At 39.9% G+C, this 22,839-nt stretch overlaps 3 protein-coding genes across 3 annotated transcripts; all 3 read right to left on the bottom strand.

Moving 5' to 3' along the window:
• Nucleotides 1–1,816: 1,816 nt before the first annotated feature.
• Nucleotides 1,817–4,289, bottom strand: LOC311049609 (acidic mammalian chitinase-like; the record flags this gene model as incomplete). Its single annotated transcript, XM_084063291.1, has 9 exons — nt 1,817–2,067; nt 2,312–2,444; nt 2,549–2,665; nt 2,814–2,996; nt 3,160–3,283; nt 3,390–3,514; nt 3,614–3,779; nt 3,933–3,989; nt 4,099–4,289. 9 exons carry the CDS (start codon nt 4,287–4,289, stop codon nt 1,817–1,819), a joined length of 1,347 nt encoding a protein of 448 aa, XP_083919417.1.
• A 2,927-nt stretch (nt 4,290–7,216) lies between these two features.
• On the bottom strand, nt 7,217–19,988 carry LOC311048544 (acidic mammalian chitinase-like; the record flags this gene model as incomplete). Its single annotated transcript, XM_084061802.1, has 13 exons — nt 7,217–7,470; nt 7,717–7,849; nt 7,954–8,070; nt 13,300–13,482; nt 13,611–13,734; nt 13,847–13,971; nt 14,398–14,563; nt 14,747–14,803; nt 15,027–15,234; nt 18,283–18,467; nt 18,828–18,946; nt 19,261–19,352; nt 19,961–19,988. The coding sequence occupies 13 exons, from the start codon at nt 19,986–19,988 to the stop codon at nt 7,217–7,219; spliced, it is 1,791 nt and encodes a 596-aa protein (XP_083917928.1).
• A 66-nt stretch (nt 19,989–20,054) lies between these two features.
• On the bottom strand, nt 20,055–22,491 carry LOC311049611 (acidic mammalian chitinase-like; the record flags this gene model as incomplete). Its single annotated transcript, XM_084063293.1, has 9 exons — nt 20,055–20,296; nt 20,409–20,541; nt 20,644–20,760; nt 20,957–21,139; nt 21,234–21,357; nt 21,457–21,581; nt 21,687–21,852; nt 22,035–22,091; nt 22,301–22,491. 9 exons carry the CDS (start codon nt 22,489–22,491, stop codon nt 20,055–20,057), a joined length of 1,338 nt encoding a protein of 445 aa, XP_083919419.1.
• Between the last annotated feature and the right edge of the window lie 348 nt (nt 22,492–22,839).

Below are 22,839 nucleotides of genomic sequence, written 5' to 3' on the forward strand. Positions count from 1 at the left end.
CTCCATACATCTGGACAGCTCGTTGGTGCTTTGCGCTCCCGCATCTGTCTAACTAACATATGTTAATGTGTGACGTCCTCGTGACCGATGCCCGTGTGTTGGTTCCCACAGCACCAATTTTGTGGCTGGCAGCTCTTGGTGTCTTTGGCAGTGTCCTGCTAGTCTCATTCTCCTGGCTGCTATTGTCTCGCTCACCCTTGGTATTCCCTCATACAGATTCTTGTTGCTAACATGTGCACTCTTGCTGATGTTAAGTACCGCACGCAAAATTCTGGTGTAGCACCCGCCTAGAGACTTATGCAGGGTTGGTTTCAGGGTCCAGCATTCACTGCCATAGAGGAGAACAGACTCTACCGTTGCATAGAAGAAGCTGAGTTTGATTTGTCGGGGGAGGTTGGAGTTCCATACACTGGTCATGCTGTTCAGGGCCCTCCATTCAATTGTCTTTCTCACTTTAAGATCTTGCTCGGTTGAGTTGACCCATGAAATATACAACAACAATATACAAAAATACATATTTATGAGATACATATGGCAACAAATAGGAAAAACAGCAAAGCTGAACACCAATCTGGATCAAGATCTCTCCAGAGTCATGTAGGATTGGACAATCACAATAACTAATTTGTGAAGAGCTCCTGGATGAGAGGCTACACAGACAACACATGTGTGCCATCTGTCTATTTGACATGATATTTGGGTCAATTAAATATAGAAGAATATGTGAATTGCACCATGTCCTCATCACAACCTCTCATGTGGGGCCTGACATTGTTGTGCTATGTTAAATTGTTAATATTGTTTAATTGATGGTGTGTTAATCCATCGGGTGTACTGGAGCCAAAAGGCATAAGTGAGTTTGGAAATGTTGATATGACTAAGTGAAAAGATGTTTACAGATAAAGGTTAAGTGATATATTTGGTTAACAAAACGTTTTGTTCAAAAGTTAAATCTCTATGCTGATAGTAATCATTGCTATTGAGTGTATTTTCAGTAACAAGGGTCTCTCTGTCTCTCCAGCTCTTACATCTTCAGTTTGGGATACTAATTTTGTCCAATCAGAAGAGAGATCCCCACAAAAAACATATATCAACTTTTTTTAATAGTGTTCCAGTTCCAATTATGTCTGCTCCGGCCAGATTTGATCAAATTGGTATCCTGACCTAAAGATTTATTTTCTGTTTGCTAAAGAGCTGGAGAGAAGGGGAGATACCTGTTACTGAACCAACACTCCATTGCAATGCTATGGGAATATATAACTATTTAACACTTATCTTAACAAATATATCACTTACTCCACTTTTAAGGATGAAATGTTTTCATCGTATCACCCCTCATTAAAACAATCTCATCTCTACTGCTGCTTTAGTTCCCAGTTCCACCAATAGCACTCGGTGGGACCCATTGGTACAAATTATGGTAGATTCATGGAACATGCTTTTCTACTGTACCTTAAAAAAAACTCTAATAAAAACCCAACATGAAGTCACATCTTTTGTAGATACCTGAAGTTATGCCTAATGTTCATTTTTGTTATCTCTTATAAACTAGTTACTGCATTAATGCGAATGCAATAATGTTGTAATACTCAGCAATATGCAAAGACATACTTTAATTTGTTTGGGTACAATCTGTAAAATATACAGTAACATTTCACAAGAAACTGAATATTAACTGTACAAAACTAATAAAGGAAACATTCTTTACACAATAAATATAATATTTTTTTAATCAGCCTTAAGATGGGAACACAATATCTATAAATATAATGATATACTACTTTGAGTGTTCACCAGCAAACACACACTATATTGTTCAGGGCCAGGTGCAGCACTTGCAGCTCTCAGCAAAGATGGTGCCAGAGGCGCAGGGCCTCAGGTAGGAGACACCACCTGCACACTGGTAGTAGCTGCTCCTGTTCTCTGGTACAACGTAGTAGCCATCTGGTTTGCCGTTGCAGAAACCGGATCCTGGGGCATGCGTGGTGGTGGTGGTAGTTGTGGGCCGTTTGGTGGTTGTGCTAGCACCGGGTTTTGGGGTAGTAGTGGGGGGCAGCGGGGGCAGCTCTAAATGGGCAGAAGAGAATGGAAGGGACAAGTCAAGACAAGTCATCTTTATTTACATAGCACAAACGACAGCAGTTGACCCAAAGTGCTTTCCAATCAAGGATGACAAGCTTCCCAATTGGCGCATCACGCCCTCGGGTCCTCGCCGATACGCAAATTGAAGTTGTCGGTTGGGCATGCCCATATATGGGCAATGGATCGGAATATGGACTCTGAAATGAGGAAAAGCTTCATAAAAATGTACCAATATCAAGGAGTTTCCGGAGATGTGACAGCAGAGGGTGGTTGCCTTGTCCGCAAAACCGTCCAGCAAAGTCGTCCAGATCCAGTGCCCACACAAAGGCACCACCAAATTTATTTTCCTTCAAATAGCGGACCTGTAGGGTGAAAAGACAAAGGTGAAAGAATGATTCACTGAACTATATGCACTAAAAAATGCACCATGGATATGTGGAATATAGAGTGCTGAAATGCCACCTACCTTAATGTCATAGCTCTCCTGCGAATCAAAGCCAACCCATTCATTGTTCTTGGCGGCATATGGAACTTTCTGGTCTTCAATCCACTGCACGGTGGTGCCCTTTAAAAAGCCACAGATCTAAACCCCAAAAGAATTAAGTTAGAAATACAGAATGCCTGACAGTTATGTTACACATTGCAATGTCACCAGAGAAAGGAGCTCAGTGTTGATATTTGTTTCATTCACTTGTGCTGGACCAGATGATAGATATTTGTATTCACATCACCTCATAGTAGGACCAGAAGCCAGCTTCCCGTGTGTATGGTCCAGCTGATGCAGGACCGCTAGCCGGGGCTCCAACACCGGTGTTTGATGATGTCAGACGGAAGGTGCGGCCGTAAGTGGCGAAACCCATCCTCAGCTTCTCTACTGGGGTTCCCTGGTCTCTCCAGTACTTCATAGCATAATCCTAAAAGACGTATGAAGGTAAACAATAGAAGTCGTCATGGATGAGTGCAAAAAACAACATACTTGGCACCTACAGTATAACACAGTAGAACATGTGCCATTCACCATCACTTCAGCTCATGCCTCTTGCTCTATAGGTTAAATATACCCGCATGTCTCCTTACAGTGTTGAAGAAGATGAGGTCACCCGAGTCCTCAGAGCCACGGAACAGTGGACTATTGTGTCCAGTGAATGTCTCCCAAGTTCCATGGAAGTCATAGGTCATCACATTAATAAAGTCCAGATACCTGGAAACACATAAACACACAAAGGCTTAGCCACCGTAAGAATGATTTGCTGTGGTAATTTAGAATTCCTGCTTTTTTGAATAAGAGCTGTTAATGCTAGACTGACTTTGCAATCTCAGCGATCTCATATGCAGCATCAATGGTTCCCTTTCCTGCAGCCACAGCAGCAGTCAGCATGAGCTGGCTGTTTCCTGTCGCTGCTGCCTCAGCCTCATAGGCAGCAACTGCCTCCTATAAATTTAAACCACAGTTGGTAAGTTTATTAGATCTAGCACAAATTAATATTGTGATGTTTAGTTAAGCAATGGACTTAAAGAGCAAATGCCTTACCTGGCAGAGCAGAGTGAACCTCTGCTTGTCCTCAGGTGGACTTCCACGAGCTCCAGGATACTCCCAGTCCAGATCCAGACCATCAAAGCCATAAGTCCTCAGGAATTTGATGCTCGACTGGATGAACTTCTGACGGTTGGCAGCATTGGAGACCGTTTTGGAAAACCTAGTGAGAAGAAAGGTTGTTCAGTAATGTTCACAAAAACCTGAAAAATTACTTGATAGCCTTACAATATCAGTAAAACTTGTGATTCAACTAAGATATGCAGAGCATATTTATAGTCATATAACATGGGGTGTGAGGAAAAGGAATACTCACTGGGCTGAACCAAAGGTCCATCCTCCAACAGCCAGTAGAGTCTTCAGATGAGGATTCCTAAAGACAGGAGAGAAAGTTATGCAAAACTAGCAAACATTAGTCGACCTGTGCATTTCAAGGACAATTTAGAAGTAGGTGCTTTGCAAATCTGTCCTAGATAACTTACTTGGTCTTCAGGTCATTGAATTGCTTGTAGAGAACATCATCATTCCATTCATAGGTGATCAGTTCATTGTTGCTGTTGATCATTGCGAAGGCATAGATCAGGGTTGTGCACAGGAAGGGGTCCACACTTTGGGGCATATACTTCCCTTCATTAGGTCTGTATTGGGACCAGTTGGTGAAGTAGCATATCATCTCGTGGTTGGCAGTTGCTGTATTGAGAGAAAGCAGACGTGTTACAGATCTTATTTTTTGTGCTCTGTCTAAAGGCAGGATATGTATGTTAAGTTAAACCTGTATTACCAAACCTAGGCCAACAAAAATGCATGTTGAAGCAAATATATATTTAGTGACAGGTATGATTATTTGAAGCAATTAGCTACATAGTAAGCCTACTGATGTCATACTGACATCACTTACCCATGTGGCATAACACCAGGCACAAGCCTAAGGAAAGAAACAAACACCTGGGGTTAATAACTGATGGTTACACACCCATTCTACACACAACACATTTATTCTGATTTACGGAAGTTTTATGGCAACCATTTTACCTGCCAGAATGGTGAGCCTGGTCATCTTGATATTAAAGCTCTCAAGCCTTCACTCTGAACCTTGGTTCTGATAAAGATTAAAGTGATATTGTAAACATGGTAGAAAATATATGTGATCATTCACTTTCAGAAATCTTGCACTTGCATGCATTTTCATGACAATGTTTGCACCATCTACCCGCCGGCACATTAATGATGTAATCCAACAATTACAATGAAGCCTACGTAATCTTGTCAACCCAGAATAGCTTAATCCATAACTGCAAGTTATGGTGATACTAAACATTAGTAAACACAAAATACTGCCCATAGAACCTCACTAAAACAAAAGACAACCGGGAGATGTTTTGAATATAAATCTCAGTAAGTATTAGAGACATTAAGGAGAAATCTCCACCTCCGTGCTTACCTTTGGGTACTCCAAGAAACAGCCAGTGAACAACCATCAAGCTTTTTATACTCTGTAAACTAGGACAGCATTGTGGGCGTTATTGAACCCCCACATTGTAACAAACAGATGTGGAAAGGACACCGAGTGATAAACATGATTGGGTCATAATAATCTGTTGAGATAAGTACAGTAAGTTATTTTATGGTCATCATAGAAATTGCAATGCTCTTACTGGATGTACAGTATGACTTGATGGGTCAGTGGCATAAGTGTGGGTGGGGGGTGCGGTTTGTTGGCTGGCGACTGTTCATAAAAAAAAGAATCTAATTTACGGAGCTTTTCTACCTTCTTCTGTTCTTTTCTGTTGTATTTTCTTACTGCCACTTTCATGTTTGAAATGCAGGAACTTGCAGTTCTTGTCGGTCTTGAATTTCATGCCTAAACTAGCTATATTGGATTGTCTCATCACATGATCAAATAGTTACTTGACATTGAACAACAACATACGTTACATATTACTCAAACACCATCATTGCATATTTGTATATGACAAAAATGATCTGAATCACAATCAAGGGCCCATTTTCCACCCAGCACATTGTTGGGGGGCCCACTCTCTATTCCACCTACCAGGCAACACTAGACGGAGATATCCAGTCTGGCTATGCGAGACTAGCTCTCTATGTGACGTGACACTCAATGTTTGTCATTGAGGTTTGTCACTAATTAAATTAAGATATGAGTTCCAATAATGCTTTTTTAAAAGAGTTTAAGCAAAGCGGAATGGGGTCAGACACTTGTGTCATAACTTTAGAATGTGTTACGTGACCTTAAGGCCATTGAAGGCCTTGTTGTTTCATCTTTCCATTCAAAGATGAGCAACTCATTCTCATGGTTGATGATGGAGAAGGCATAGATCAGACGGGGGCACATGAGGAGGTCCACATTTCTCTACAAATACTTCACATTCCAGGTCTATACTGAGTCCAGTTGGTGAAGTAACCTGCCATCTTGGTGGATTCTGTGTTTGGGACGACAGGTAGCTTATCCACCAATCAGCATCAAACAAAATTTCATTACCATCAAAAGAAAAGGTTACTGAAAGACATCTTCTCATTGATGTCATGTTCCCTAGTTAAATATTAATTGTCTTTAACTTAACAAGGTTAGGTCCAATAGCGGCATGGCTTCACATGCTGTCTATGTCAGTGATTTGCAGACTTTGTCCAGCGAACCTACTGATGCCTATTAGATAAGAATAAACACTCTTATCAATTAAGTGTCAAATTATATGTTTGTCCAGAGCATTTTGGGCGGGAACCGCCCCAGCTCTTACATCTTCAGTTTGGGATACCAATTTAGTCCAATCAGAAGAGAGATCCCCACATAATACAAATATCAACTTCAATTTAATATTGTTCCAATTCCAATTTTGTCTGCTCCGGCCGGATTTGATCAAATTGCTATCCTGACCTAAACATTTATTTTCTGTTTGCTAAAGAGCTGTAGAGAAGGGGAGACCCCTGTTACTGAACCAACACTCCATAGCAATGATTGCTATGGGAATATAGAACTATTTAACACTTATCTTAACAAATATATCACTTACTCGACCGTTAAGGATGAAATGTTTTCATCGTATCACCCCTCATTAAAACGATCTCATCTCTACTGCTGCTTTAGTTCCGACCAATAGCACTCGGTGTGACCCATTGGTACAAATTATGGTAGATCCATGGAACACGCTTTTGCACTGTCCCTCAAAAACTATTTCTCTGTAATAAAAACCCAACATGAAGCCACATCTTTTGGAGGTACCTGTAGTTATGCCTAATGTTCATTTTTGTTATCTCATATAAACAATTTACTGCATGAATGCAAAACTCTGTGATGTGCGTTTAAGGAAACAAAATGCATATTATAATAAAATGATTTCGTAAAAAAGAAATCTGCGGAATGAAATAATGTTGTACAATATGCAAAGACGTACTTTAATTTGTTTGGTTACAACCTGTAAAATACTGTATACAGTAGCATTTCACAAGAAAAATGAAACTTTTAACTGTACAAAACTAATCAAGGAAACATTCTTTACACAGTAAATATAATATTTTTTTTTAATCAGCCTTAAGATGGGAACATAATATAATATACTACTTTACTACACTAGGTATTGTTCAGGGCCAGGTGCAGCACTTGCAGCTCTCAGCAAAGATGGTGCCAGAGGCGCAGGGCCTCAGGTAGGAGACACCACCTGCACACTGGTAGTAGCTGCTCCTGTTCTCTGGTACAACGTAGTAGCCATCTGGTTTGCCGTTGCAGAAACCGGATCCTGGGGCATGCGTGGTGGTGGTGGTGGTAGTTGTGGGCCGTTTGGTGGTTGTGCTAGCACCGGGTTTTGGGGTAGTAGTGGGGGGCAGGGGGGGCAGCTCTAAATGGGCAGAAGAGAATGGAAGGGACAAGTCAAGACAAGTCATCTTTATTTACATAGCACAAACGACAGCAGTTGACCCAAAGTGCTTTCCAATCAAGGATGACAAGCTTCCCAATTAGCGCATCATGCCCTCGGGTCCTCGCCGATATACGCGAATTGAAGTTGTCGGCTGGGCATGCCCATATATGGGCAATGGATCGGAATATGGAATCTGAAATGAGGAAAAGCTTCATAAAAATGTACCAATATCAAGGAGTTTGTGAAGATGTGACAGCAGAGGGTGGTTGCCTTGTCCGCAAAACCGTCCAGCAAAGTCGTCCAGATCCAGTGCCCACACAAAGGCACCACCAAATTTATTTTCCTTCAAATAGCGGACCTGTGGGGTGAAAAGACAAAGGTGAAAGAATGATTCACTGAACTATATGCTCTAACAAATGCACCATGGATATGTGGAATATAGAATGCTGAAATGCCACCTACCTTAATGTCATAGCTCTCCTGCGAATCAAAGCCAACCCATTCATTGTTCTTGACGGCATATGGAACTTTCTGGTCTTCAATCCACTGCACGGTGGCGTCCTTTAAAAAGCCACAGATCTGAACCCCAAAAGATTTAAGTTAGAAATACAGAATGCCTGACAGTCATGTTACACATTGCAATGTCACCAGAGAAAAGAGCTCAGTGTTTGCTTAAAAAAAGGGCGGTGCCCCTTACTATGCTAATGATAAATATTTGTTTCATTCACTTGTGCTGGACCAGATGATAGATATTTTGGTAGCACTTTACAATAATGACCCGTTAAAAAGCATTTATAAACGTTTATAAGTAGTTTGTAAACTATTAACAAATCATTAACAACCTGTTTGTTGATATTCGTAAATGATTACTAAAACCTTTATAACTACAGTTACAAATAATTTGTAAAGTATTAGTAAGTAGTGAACTATTCATGAATAAGCCATTTATATACATCTGTAAAAGATTATTAAATAATTTGTAACGACCCATTCTAAAGCATTTATAAACGTTTATAAGCAGTTTGTAGACTATTAACAAATCATTAACAACCTGTTTATTGACATTCGTAAACGATTACTAAAACCTTTATAACTACGGTTACAAATCATCTATAAAGGTATTAGTAACTATTCATGAATAAGCCATGTATAATACATCTGTAAATGATTATTAAATCATTCGTAACTGATGTTACATAATATATACAAGCTATTGGTAGCTTGTTCATGTTTAACATATGCTTTGTTAAACATTCCTAAAGTATCTATAAATCCTTAGTACATGTTATTATGTGCCCTATAGTAAAGTGAAGACAGTTCATCATTTACAACTGTCTGTTAATGTGTTTGTTCATGTTTAACATGCTTTGTAAAACATTCCTAAAATATCTATAAATCCTTTGTACATGTTATTATGTGCCCTACAGTAAAGTGAAGACAGTTCATCATTTATGACTGTCTGTTAATGTGGACTTTCTCCTTACCTGTTGCAAACTACCTGGCTTTCATGAATGCAGACACCAAACAATTACTAGAATTATCATTCATGTTAAGCAAATGATGCGTAAGACATTCGTAAAGAGTATGTAAACCATTTGTGGTGTTAGGGACCAAAAAAGTCACTACAAAGTACTACCAATCAACTCTAAATTGCCTGAAACGTACTCCTAACAGGTTTTTGGGGGGACGATTTTGGCCTCCACACTTAGTGATTATTTCGGATTTAACTTTCGTTTCGGTGAAATAATCTGACGATACTAAGTTGTTATTTGTTTGTTTAAGTCAGGCTATACTCTACTCAGAGTCATAAGTTTACAAAATGTACTAAAGTACAGTGAACATCTGTGCGGTTTGTCTTCATCACTGAAAATAACATACATGTAAACTGATGTCATGTGCAGTTGGGGTGAAGAAACACAACCATTTCACTCCTAATAATACCTATTTGATTTGACATCCTGACTTGCTGCTGTAGCTGAGGCTTGAACCTGTTACCTGCGGCTCACTAGTCAGTGACTCTATCCATTCACCTACAGCTGTTTCCTTGGAATCTGCGGTTCTGAAACGTTTTGTTGTCAACCCCTCAAATTGACATGTATTTGGGCAGTGGACCCCAATGTGAAAAGATGTAGTGTCAGGGCCCCCCATGAAAAAGATTTATATTTATGCTGTAACACATTTTTTTAAAGTTATTTGTCTTGTTTGTTGTTCAAGTCAAAGCACCAGGAAGGCTGTACTTGTCAGCCATCTGTTAGCTCAATGGGTTGAGACGCAGTGTTCATGATCCAGAGGCCATGAGTTCAAATCCCATTGATGTCTTTCCTATGATTATTTCCTTTGCAGACTGGCTTCCAGAAGATCAAGTGAAAACTACCAGGAAGGCTATATTTGTCATCCATCTGTTAGCTCAATGGGTTGAGACGCAGTATTCATGATCCAGAGGCCATGAGTTCAAATCCCATTGATGTCTTTCCTATGATTCTTTCCTTTGCAGACTGGCTTCCAGAAGATCAAGTGAAAACTACCAGGAAGGCTGTACTTGTCAGCCATCTGTTAGCTCAATGGGTTGAGACGCAGTATTCATGATCCAGAGGCCATGAGTTCAAATCCCATTGATGTCTTTCCTATGATTCTTTCCTTTGCAGACTGGCTTCCAGAAGATCAACTGAAAACTACCAGGAAGGCTGTACTTGTCAGCCATCTGTTAGCTCAATGGGTTGAGACACAGTATACATGATCCAGAGGCCATGAGTTCAAATCCCACTGGTGTCTTTACTGTGATGCTTCCCTTTGCAGACTAACTTCTAGAAAAACAAGTTAAAACCACCAGAAAACCTGTAACTCTCAGCCAACAGCATAGCTCACCTGGTAGAGCGTCTGTCCAATAACATGACTTGACTTGACTTGAGTGGGTTCGATTCCCACTTGAGTCAAGTGTCCCCGGTATCTTGGGGCAACGGATAAATTGACTGATATCCTTAGTGATGCTTCCCTTTGCAGACTAACTTCTAGAAAACAAGTTAAAACCACCAGGAAACCTGTAACTCTCAGCCAACAGCATAGCTCGACTGGTAGAGCGTCTGTCCAATAACATGACTTGACTTGAGTGGGTTCGATTCCCACTCGAGTCAAGTGTCCCAGGTAACTTGGGGCAACGGATAAATTGACTGATATCCGTATATCCGTCAGTAACTGAGACCGAGAACTGAGGCCAGATTCGGTTTCAGTTACTAAGGTGGTGACTGGATTTGAACCAGGACACTCCTACAAGTTATTTTACGGATATCAGTCAATTTATCCGCTGCTCCAATTTACCGGGGACTTGACGTTAGTGGGAATCGAACCCAGGACCGCTCGGCCAGATTCGGTTTCAGTTACTAAGGTGGTGACTGGATTTGAACCAGCACACTCCTACAAGTTATTCTACGGATATCAGTCAATTTATCCGTTGCCCCAAGTTACCGGGGACACTTGCCTCGAGTGGGAATCGAACCCACTCAAGTCAAGTCATGTTATTGGACAGACGCTCTACCAGTTGAGCTAAGCTGTTGGCTGAGAGTTACAGGTTTCCTGGTGGTTTTAACTTGTTTTTCTAGAAGTTATTCTGCAGAGGGAAGCATCACGAAGAATATCAGTCAATTTATCCGTTGCCCCAAGTTACCGGGGACACATGACTCGGAGTGGGAATCGAACCCACTCAAGTTAGGTCAAGTCATGTTATTGGACAGACGCTCTACCAGTTGAGCTATGCTGTTGGCTGAGAGTTACAGGTTTCCTGGTGGCTTTAACTTGTTTTTCTAGAAGTTAGTCTGCAAAGGGAAGCATCACTAAGGATATCAGTCAATTTATCCGTTGCCTCAAGTTACCGGGGACACTTGACTCGAGTGGGAATCGAACCCACTCAAGTCAAGTTATTGGACAGACGCTCTACCAGTTGAGCTAAGCTGTTGGCTGAGAGTTACAGGTTTCCTGGTGGTTTTAACTTGTTTTTCTAGAAGTTAGTCTGCAAAGGAAAGCATCACAGTAAAGACACCAGTGGGATTTGAACTCATGGCCTCTGGATCATGTATACTGCGTCTCAACCCATTGAGCTAACAGATGGCTGACAAGTACAGCCTTCCTGGTAGTTTTCAGTTGATCTTCTGGAAGCCAGTCTGCAAAGGAAAGAATCATAGGAAAGACATCAATGGGATTTGAACTCATGGCCTCTGGATCATGAATACTGCGTCTCAACCCATTGAGCTAACAGATGGCTGACAAGTACAGCCTTCCTGGTGCTTTGACTTTAACAACAAACAAGACAAATAACTTTAAAAAAATGTGTTACAGCATAAATATAAATCTTTTTCATGGGGGGCCCTGACACTACATCTTTTCACATTGGGGTCCACTGCCCAAATACATGTCAATTTGGGGGGTTGACAACAAAACGTTTCAGAACCACAGATTCCAAGGAAACAGCTGTAGGTGAATGGATAGAGTCACTGACTAGTGAGCCGCAGGTAACAGGTTCAAGCCTCAGCTACAGCAGCAAGTCAGGATGTCAAATCAAATAGGTATTATTAGGAGTGAAATGGTTGTGTTTCTTCACCCCAACTGCACATGACATCAGTTTACATGTACGTTATTTTCAGTGATGAAGACAAACCGCACAGACGTTCACTGTACTTTAGTACATTTTGTAAACTTATGACTCTGAGTAGAGTATAGCCTGACTTAAACAAACAAATAACAACTTAGTATCGTCAGATTATTTTTTACACAACTTACATTTTGTAATCAAACTACCGAAACGAAAGTTGGCCACCACCGAAACGAAAGTTAAATCCGAAATAATCACTAAGTGTGGAGGCCAAAATCGTCCCCCCAAAAACCTGTTAGGAGTACGTTTCAGGCAATTTAGAGTTGATTGGTAGTACTTTGTAGTGACTTTTTTGGTCCCTAACACCACAAATGGTTTACATACTCTTTACGAATGTCTTACGCATCATTTGCTTAACATGAATGATAATTCTAGTAATTGTTTGGTGTCTGCATTCATGAAAGCCAGGTAGTTTGCAACAGGTAAGGAGAAAGTCCACATTAACAGACAGTCATAAATGATGAACTGTCTTCACTTTACTGTAGGGCACATAATAACATGTACAAAGGATTTATAGATATTTTAGGAATGTTTTACAAAGCATGTTAAACATGAACAAACACATTAACAGACAGTTGTAAATGATGAACTGTCTTCACTTTACTATAGGGCACATAATAACATGTACTAAGGATTTATAGATACTTTAGGAATGTTTAACAAAGCATATGTTAAACATGAACAAGCTACCAATAGCTTGTATATATTATGTAACATCAGTTACGAATGATTTAATAATCATTTACAGATGTATTATACATGGCTTATTCATGAATAGTTACTAATACCTTTATAGATGATTTGTAACCGTAGTTATAAAGGTTTTAGTAATCGTTTACGAATGTCAATAAACAGGTTGTTAATGATTTGTTAATAGTCTTCAAACTGCTTATAAACGTTTATAAATGCTTTAGAATGGGTCGTTACAAATGATTTAATAATCTTTTACAGATGTATATAAATGGCTTATTCATGAATAGTTCACTACTTACTAATACTTTACAAATTATTTGTAACTGTAGTTATAAAGGTTTTAGTAATCATTTACGAATATCAACAAACAGGTTGTTAATAATTTGTTAATAGTCTACAAACTACTTATAAACGTTTATAAATGCTTTATAACGGGTCATTATTGTAAAGTGCTACCGATATTTTTACCTCACCTCATAGTAGGACCAGAAGCCAGCTTCCCGTGTGTATGGTCCAGCTGATGCAGCGCCGTTAGCCGGGGCTCCAACACCGGTTTTTGATGATGTCAAGCGGAAGGTGCGGCCGTAAGTGGCGAAACCCATCCTCAGCTTCTCTACTGGGGTTCCGTTGTCTCTCCAGTACTTCATAGCATAATCCTAAAAGAAGAATGAACACCACCATACTTGGTACCTAGAGTATGTAACACAGGAGAACTTGTGCCAATCACCTGCTTCAGCTCATGCCTCTTGCTCGATATGCTAAATATGCCTGCATGTTTCCTTACAGTGTTGAGGTAGATGCGTTCATCCTTGTCCTCAGAGCCAACGAACAGTGGACTATTGTGTCCAGTGAATTTCTCCCACGTTCCATGGAAGTCATAAGTCATCACATTAATAAAGTCCAGATACCTGGAGACACATAAACACACAAACATGAATCACCACAGCGTCTTAAGGATTATTCGCTGTGGTAATTTCCACTTCCTGTTCCTGTTCCAGCAGCCGTTGATGCTAGACTCACTTTGCAACCTCAGCGATCTCATATGCAGCATCAATGGTTTGCTTTCCTGCAGCCACAGCAGCAGTCAGCATGAGCTGGCTGTTTCCAGTCGCTGCAGCCTCAGCCTCATAGGCAGCAACCAGCTCCTGTAAATTGAAACCACAGTAGGTACTGTAAGTTTATTAGACCTACTGTAGCAGTGAATGAACATTGTGATGTTTAGTTAAAAGACCTCACTAATGCTCATTATAATATGGTACCATTTTTGTCTATTCTGTCTGTGTCTCATAGGAGGGCTGTGGACAGTTCAGAATCCCGCCTATCAGTGACATCATCGATGGGGAATCCAAGCAAAATGCAGGCTTTCTATCCCTGGAAAGTTAGCATGCTATAATGGAAGCCATTGTTCTCGCGTTAATAAAAGTCACTGGTAGGTGGGTTTCTGAACTGTCCACAGCACTCCTCTGAGACACAGACCATGAGCATTAGTTGAGGACCAACTATATGAAGATAGGTTGAAAATGGATGAAGTGGTCCTTTAAGCAATAGACTTAAAGAGAAAATGCCCCAACCTTGCAGAGCAGAGTGAACCTCTGCTTGTCCTCAGGTGGACTTCCACGGGAACCAGGATACTCCCAGTCCAGATCCAGACCATCAAAGCCATGAGTCCTCAGGAATCTGATGGTTGACTGGATGAACCTCTGACGGTTGGCAGCACTGGACACCATGATGGACAACCTAGTGAGAAGACAAGTTGTTGCATTTATCCAGTCGTCTGCAATGTGATGTTCACAAAAACCTGAAAGATAACTTGATAGCCTTACAATAAAAAGTTAAACTTGTGATTCAACTAAGATATACAAAGTATGTTTATAGTCATATAGTCATATATGATATGATGTGAGGAAAATAAGTTCTCACTGGGCTGAACCAAAGTTCCATCCTCCAACAGCTAGTAGAGTTGTCAAATGAGGATTCCTAAAGAAGACAGAAGAGAAAGATGAGGAAGATTCTTATGTTGTCAAATGATCAAACATTTATAGACCTGTGCATTCTCGTGTTGAAGTAGCCTATTCCTATTGTATTCCTCTAGATGTGGTCAGATAAGATTATGTGGGAGGTTTCGAATCATCAACAACATTTCAAGGCAAACTGAGAAGTATGTGCTTGGCTGCTTGCAGATCTGTCCTAGATTACATACTTGGTTTTCAGGCCATTGAATGCCTGGTAGTGAACTTCATCATTCCATTCATAGGTGACCAGTTCATTGTTGGTGTTGATTATTGAGAAGGCATAGATCAGGGTGGTGCACAGGAAGGGGTCCACACTTTGGGGCATATACTTCCCTTCATTAGGTCTGTATTGGGACCAGTTGGTGAAGTAGCATATCATCTGGTGGTTGGCAGTTGCTGTATTGTTGAGAGAAAGCAGACGTTTCACAGATCTTATTTGTTGCGTTTAAAAGCAGAAAACGGATGCTAATTTAAACCAGCTATTACCAAATATAGACAAAACAAAAATGCAGTGGTGGACAAAGTATTCAACCCCAGTACTAGAATATAGATGGTAGATACTCAAAAGTAAGTGAAAGTTGCTCAGTAAAATTTGTACTTGAGTTAAACTAGTAGAGTACTTGCTTTCAAAAAGTATAGTACAAATAAATGTGTTGCTGTATTCAAATTTAGACATTTTCCAATAATATTTAAAGATTATCCAGGAATTTTCAAAAATATCAATAACATATTATGAGCTAAGCTTGTAGATAGTTTCACAATTTCTTTTAATAGTGGTTCATTCATAACATACTTTTTCCCTGCATAGAAAAGTAATGAAGTGAAAGGTAAAATTCTTGCCTTTGAAATGTAGTGGAGTGAAGGTCATAAGTATAAAAAAATACAATTACTCAAGTACAGTACTCAAACTCAGTGGACTTTGTCACTGTCCACCACTGCAAACGTGTATGTTCAAGTAAATCCACAAAAACTTTACATGACAGGTTGGATAATTAGAAGCTGTTGGTTACCTACTGTTTAACCTAAACTAAAACTAATACTGATGACAGTAGCCTACTGACATCACTTACCCATGTGGCATAACACCAGGCACAAGCCTAAGGAAAGAAACAGACACCTGGAGTTAATAACTGATGGTTACACCCATTCTACACGCAATACATTTATTCTGATTTACAGAAGGTTTATGGCAAGCATTTTACCTGCCAGAATGGTGAGCCTGGTCATCTTGATATCGAAGCTCTCAAGCCTTCACTCTGAACCTTTGTTTTGATAAAGATTAAAGTGATATTGTAAACATGGTAGAATATATACAGTATGTAATCATTCACTTTCAGAGATCTTTGGCATGTATTTTCATGGCAATATTTGCAGAATCTACCCGTCGTCACATTAATGATGTAATCCAACAATTACAATGAAGCCTAATCTTTTCAAGATTTGGAGATTAAGGAAGAAATCTGTGTGCGCCACCACTAATTCCTCTTCTGTGCTTACCTTTGGGTACTCCAATAATCAAAAGAAGAGCCAGTGAACAACCATAACATCAAGCTTTTTATACTGTGTAAACTAGGACAGCATAGTGGGCGTTATCGAACCCCCACATTGTAACAAACAGATGTGGAGAGGACACAAGGTGATAAACACGATTGGGTCATAATAATCTGTTGAGATAAGTATGTTAATGTATGGTCAACTTACATTACAGCTCTTACACAATATATGACTTAATGGGTCAGTGGCATAAGGTGACGCATGGGCCCTAGTCACATCATTATGTAACATTATCAAATGCATCCATCATGATAATAAATAAAAACTTATAGGACTAACTTCATATCTAGCTTGCTTTCCTAACATTGGGGATAGCAGGTTCTTCTCCAATTATTTTCTCTCTTGTCTTTTCTCACTGGTGCTTTTATGGTCGAAAGGCATGAGGTGCTCGCTTGGCTTGCAGGTGTGCTCAGCTTGTCATTCTTGACGTTTGTGCCTACAATAGCTACTGTATACAGTATATATTACATGTATGTACTCATCACATGGTCAAATAGGGACTGACGTTCGACAACAATATACATAATCATCATCATATGCATCACCTTTGCATACTGTATCTACTTGTATATGACAAAATTATTCTGAATCTACCACTCAACCACAAGGGCCTATTTTCCACCCAACATGTTGTTGGAGGGCCCTCACTGCCTGCTGCACTGTCTATATTCATGCCCCCTGTTATGCCCCTGTACAGTGCATGTATACAGTAATTTTGATACGGTAGACAAATACTGAAATATCCAGCTCTGTACTGTAAGTAATTTAATGTAATCCTAATTCAATTATTTATTCCTTTTATATCGTTGCTGTCAGGTGGAAACCTTGTATGTCCAAAACTGTTCCTTTTTTACAATTATTTTAAAAACGTTTTAAAATAGTGAAAATAGACGCATCACGACACGTTGTATTAATTTCAATATAGCAAGTTGAAATAATAGTTGAAATAATAATGGAGATACAAGGATTCTGCCCGACAGCAACAATATTGAAGATACAGTACAATGTTACTACATATTTATTTTACAACAAAACCAAAAGTTTAATTGACAATCTCACCCTCCATTTGTTTTATCATACTTAGCTGAAAAAGACACTTGAAAGTAATCTTCCAATATTCACAGTACTCTTCAGATTGCTTTATCTTTTTTCCATGCTGGTTAAATACAGATGAACTTTGTCCACTATTAGTACTATTATTAAGCATCTTATTGCCTCCACAGCAGAAATGCTTCTCAGCCCTCAACTTCAATCTTGATGAAGATAGCTAAAACGCACTGATTAGAAGACTGAGAGACTTTGAAGTTCAAAAGGGAGGTTGGGAATTTGGTAGTTTAACTTAAATAAATTCTGCATAATGATACCAACTGAAGACAAATAATAACATCCTTATTGAGACAAGTGAAAAAAGTGGAAAAATGTCCAAATAAGAAACCTCAATCAATAAATTGGGACTTATAAGGAGATGCTCAGACATCAAAGTCTAGGTGGAAGGATGGTTAAAGAAAAAATATATGAATTTTACAGAATGGGTTCCCATATCGTTAAGACATTGTGTTCTGACTGGCAGGTGAGCCAGCAGCAGTGAAAACACACAGAAATATGCTTGGGGATGAATCAAATGGCATAATGATGTTATGCCAATTTAAATATTTTCTCCCCGCTACAGTGGGGAGAAAAATGGGTGAAAAGAAAAATACTTATTTATCCCAGAGGGGCAATTTAAAACTACACCTGCTCTCATCAGCAAAGCATAACATTAATTATAAAACATAACAGCTGCAGGCCTATGCTGTAAGTCAAGTACCAGTCAATTAAATGCCACCTATGTGTTGTAAAGTTTAATGGCCGCAGTTGTGCTTGTACATTTTGGCATAATGATTCTATCACCAAACGTGGTCCTTCTGTTGACCAGTTCATCATGGAGAGGGTGGGAGACATTGTCCATGATGGCATTGAGCTTGGACAGACTTCTCCTCTCTGACACTACTGCCAGGGAGTTCAGCTCCACCTCCACAACATCACTTGCCTTCCTCAGTTTGTTGAGTCTGTTGGTGTCCACCACCCACCACCCGCTGCCCCAGCACGACACGGCAAATAAGAACCACTGACCACTATAGACTCATAAAATATTTTCTAAATCTTTTAGCAGACATTGAAAAAGTCATTTTTTTTATCCACATAAAAGTTACAGTTACAGTTACACAAAACATAACACACTGTCATTTTTTTTTTCATACTGTTTGACCAAAAAGGCATAGGCTGAACCTCATAGCTTATTTATGCCTATCCTTTATACATGTTGGTTTAAGTTGTTCATATTACAAAGTTCATTAAATGAACGCTCAAAATGATCCGCAATTACATTCAAAACTACTTAATCTGTTCGTATTAATCGAACACAATACACTGTGTACAATACAATAAAGTGGTACCTCAAGTACTTGTACTCCTCCACAATGTCCACATTGACCCCATGGATGGAAATGGGGGACATCAGTGTCTTCTTCTTCCTCCAATCCACGACCAGCTCCTTAGTCTTTGTCACATTGAGCTGCAGGTGGTATTGCTCACACCACCAGCACCCACCAGCACCCACCTGCGTGCGTGCGTGTGTGTCATGCCAGGCAAATTAGACTACAGTATGTTGAAATGTCTACCTATTATTATGCTTTCTTTAGGTCATTCCAAAAAAATGGGAGACAACTTGGGCATGTTTTCATATCAGTGACTTGCAGACTTTGTCCAGCGAACCTACTGATGCCTATTAGATAAGAACAAATACATCACTCTAATCAATAAAGTGTAAAATGATATTGTTGGGCCAAAGTATTAATGCCATAAAGGTTACTGAATCAACAAGCTTACGTCTTTAATTTGCTTATCATAAACTGGACTTGGAATATCAGCAGATCCCATGGATCTCTCAACTTTGTACTCATACTGTACGATGTGCTTGGCTACAGGTGGCAGTTATACACAGGAAATGATGATTCTTCAGCTCCAGTGAGGTTAATATAAGGAATGAGTTTTGTCTTCTTTGTCTGTCATGGTTGGTATTTATAAATGTGAAATGCAAATTGTTCTCTTATATCTACCTGCTACTTTGTAGTTTCCACCAACAATACTCGGTGTGACCACTATATGGACGACATAAGGAGAATAATTATTGTGCATTTACTACCTCTCAAAACGTGCTTCTCTTCAAACCCATTGTGACATTAATCATACAATCACACATTTTGTTGTGCCTAATGTTCATCTAGTTTATCTAATATAAAACAAATCTGTATCTATGCAAAACTAGGTAATGCGGTTTAAAGAGAACAAAATGCATAGGATTGAATACAATTACTTTGGGGGGAAATCTCAAATAATTAAATAATACTCAACAGTATGCAAAAGAAGTACTTTAATTTGTTTGGCTATAATCTGTACACAACATTTCACAAGAAAACTGAATTCTAACTTTACAAAACTAATCAAGACACGACAAGATTTCAGGTGATAATTATTTACACAGCAAATATAACATATTTTATCATGCCTTAAGATGGGAATATAATACCCAGTGTTTGCGAGTGAATGTTAGCCATAGTGTTCTATAGTACTGTGGGAGTTCACAAATAAACACAAGGTAACTTTGTTCACCCATTAATTGTTCAGGGCCAGTTACAGCACTTGCAGCTGTCATCAAAGATGGTGCCAGAATCACAGTGCCTAATGTAGGCGACGCCAGCTGCACACATGTAGAAGCTGGACTTGTCATCTGGGTTGGGGTAGAGGCCGTCTGGTTTGCCATTGCAGAAACCGGATCCTGGGGCATGTGTGGTGGTGGTAGTTGTAGGGTTGGTTGTGCTAGCACCAGGTTCTGGGGTAGTGGTGGGGGGCAATGGGGGCAGCTCTGAACAGTGAAAAAAAAGTAAAGTATTGTTATTTATGTAATATTGAGTGAATAACGGTGTAAATTAAAAGATCATTTTATATATTCTACTCATGAAATTCTTTTCCATTACCAATATCAAGGAGTTTATGGAGATGTGACAACAGAGGGTGGTTGCCCTCTCCACAGAATCGTCCAGCAAAGTCGTCCAGATCTAGTGCCCACACAAAGGCACCACCAAATTTATTCTCCTTCAGGTAGCGGACCTGTGGGGTGGAAGGACAAAGGTGAAAGAACGATTCACTGAACTATGCTCTAACAAATGCACCATGGATGTGTGGAATGTATGGCAATAATATGCCTCCTACCTTGATATCATAGCTCTCCCTGGTATCAAAGCCAACCCATTCATTGTTCTTGGTGGCATATGGAACTTTTTGGTCTTCAATCCACTGCACTGTGGTGTCTTTTAAAAAGCCACAGATCTAAACCACAAACAAAAGACAAAAGTTAAGGATATATGCCTGACAGACATGTACACATTATAATGTCACAAGAAAAAGGAACTAAAAACGAAAAGAGTAATTCTATGTAATAAGATAGGTGTCTTTCCATGTTATTGTCTGTCAAATTAGCTGCCCTCAGAATTATTTAATTATTGTTATCATTTCCGAGACCCACCTCATAATAGGCCCAGAAGCCAGCTTCCCGTGTGTATGGTCCAGCTGATGCTGGGCCGCTAGCCTGGGCTCCAATACCGGTGTCTGATGATGTCAGACGGAAGGTGCGGCCATAAGCGGCAAACCCCATCCTCAGCTTCTCCACTGGGGTGCCGTTGTCTCTCCAGTATTTCATGGCAAAGTCCTAAAATGGGAAAGGAGGTTGGATTTAAAACAACCGGTAAAGTGTACAGTGATGTGGTTGTATTATGGATGTTTCTTACAATACGTTTCCTTACAGTGTTGAAGTAGATGAGGTCACCCGTGTCATGGGAACCACGGTACAGTGGGCTGTTGTGTCCGGTGAACGATTCCCAAGTCCCATGGAAGTCATAAGTCATCACATTGATGAAGTCAAGCTCCCTGGGTACAAATGAGGAAATTACGGAAATGATCACTATGAAAAGCTTTTATATGATACAAGCAGTCCCCTTCTTCTCTAATGAGGTACCTCAGACTCACTTGGCAATCTCAGCGATTTCATATGCACCATCAATGGTTCCCTTTCCTGCAGATACAGCAGCGGTCACCATTAGCTGAGTATTGCCAGTAGATTTGGCCTCAGCTGCATAGGCAACGACAAGTTCCTGCAAATGCCACAATGCATCACAGTTACAAACTAAACGATGCAACTGAACCTCAGTTGTGAACCAGAAGTGAAATTGAACATAAAGACAGAGCTGAAGACCCACCCTGCAGAGAAGAGTGAACCTCTGCTTGTCCTCAGGTGGACTTCCACGAGCGCCAGGATACTCCCAGTCCAGATCCAGACCATCAAAGCCATGAGTCCTCAGGAATTTGATGGTGGACTGGATGAACTTCTGACGGTTGGCAGCATTGGACACCATGATGGAGAACCTGGGTAGAAGGTTGAGGTATCGCAAATATGTTCTTATGTTCCATCCTGTTCATAGCTTATATCTATAGCTACAAAATAGAATATAAAAAGAATATGATAGAATAAATCATTCCAATAAAAAGAAGAACCATCATGATAACATTTCAGCTGGTCGTGCATACAAGAATATAAGAATACTCACTGTCTGGAGCCAAAGTTCCAGCCACCAACAGCCAACAGAGTCCTCAGATGGGGATTTCTAAATCAGACAAGGAGAGAAGACTGATGTTATGTCTACATTATGGAGTCTGTTTGTCGCATGTACAACCTGATGAAGGAAAACGGCCTCTTTTGCCTTCAGTCTAGTTTGCTTTCCGATGCACAACACATTAGCAACAAAAGCTCCCTGGCTTTTTCTGAAAATAGCAAAATCTACTGTTTGTACTTTGAATACCTGAGGTTACTTACTTTATCTTCAGTTCATTGAAGGACTTGTAGAGAACCTCGTCATTCCATTCATAGGTGACAACTTCATTGGCATGGTTGATCATGGCAAATGCATAGATCAGGGTGGTACACACGAAAGGGTCCACATCTTTTGGCATGTATTTTCCTTGATCAGGTCTGTACTGGGACCAGTTGGTGAAGTAGCATATCATCTGGTGGTTGGCAATTGCTGTAGTTGACAATTTACAGTTTTTCACAATTGTTAACACACAAAAAGCGAAAATTCGGCACAATTTTCACAACCTTAACTTCATGTATTAATCGCTCCACCCAATTTGGCACTACTTCACACTCCCTTATCTGCATTAGACTCTGAGTTACCTTCTTTACACTCTGATGTCAATTACATTATCACCTTGTTGTCCAAACACTACACACAATGTTCAGTTGTTGCACACACTTCTCACATAAAATCTCAAAGCATCAATCTACAACACACCTTGTTGTCCAAACACTACACAATGTTCAGTTGTTGCACACACTTCTCACGTAAAATCTCA

This window comes from Gymnoscopelus microlampas, assembly GCF_963454915.1.
Source record: "Gymnoscopelus microlampas genome assembly, chromosome: 7".
Taxonomy (NCBI): Eukaryota; Metazoa; Chordata; class Actinopteri; order Myctophiformes; family Myctophidae; genus Gymnoscopelus; species Gymnoscopelus microlampas.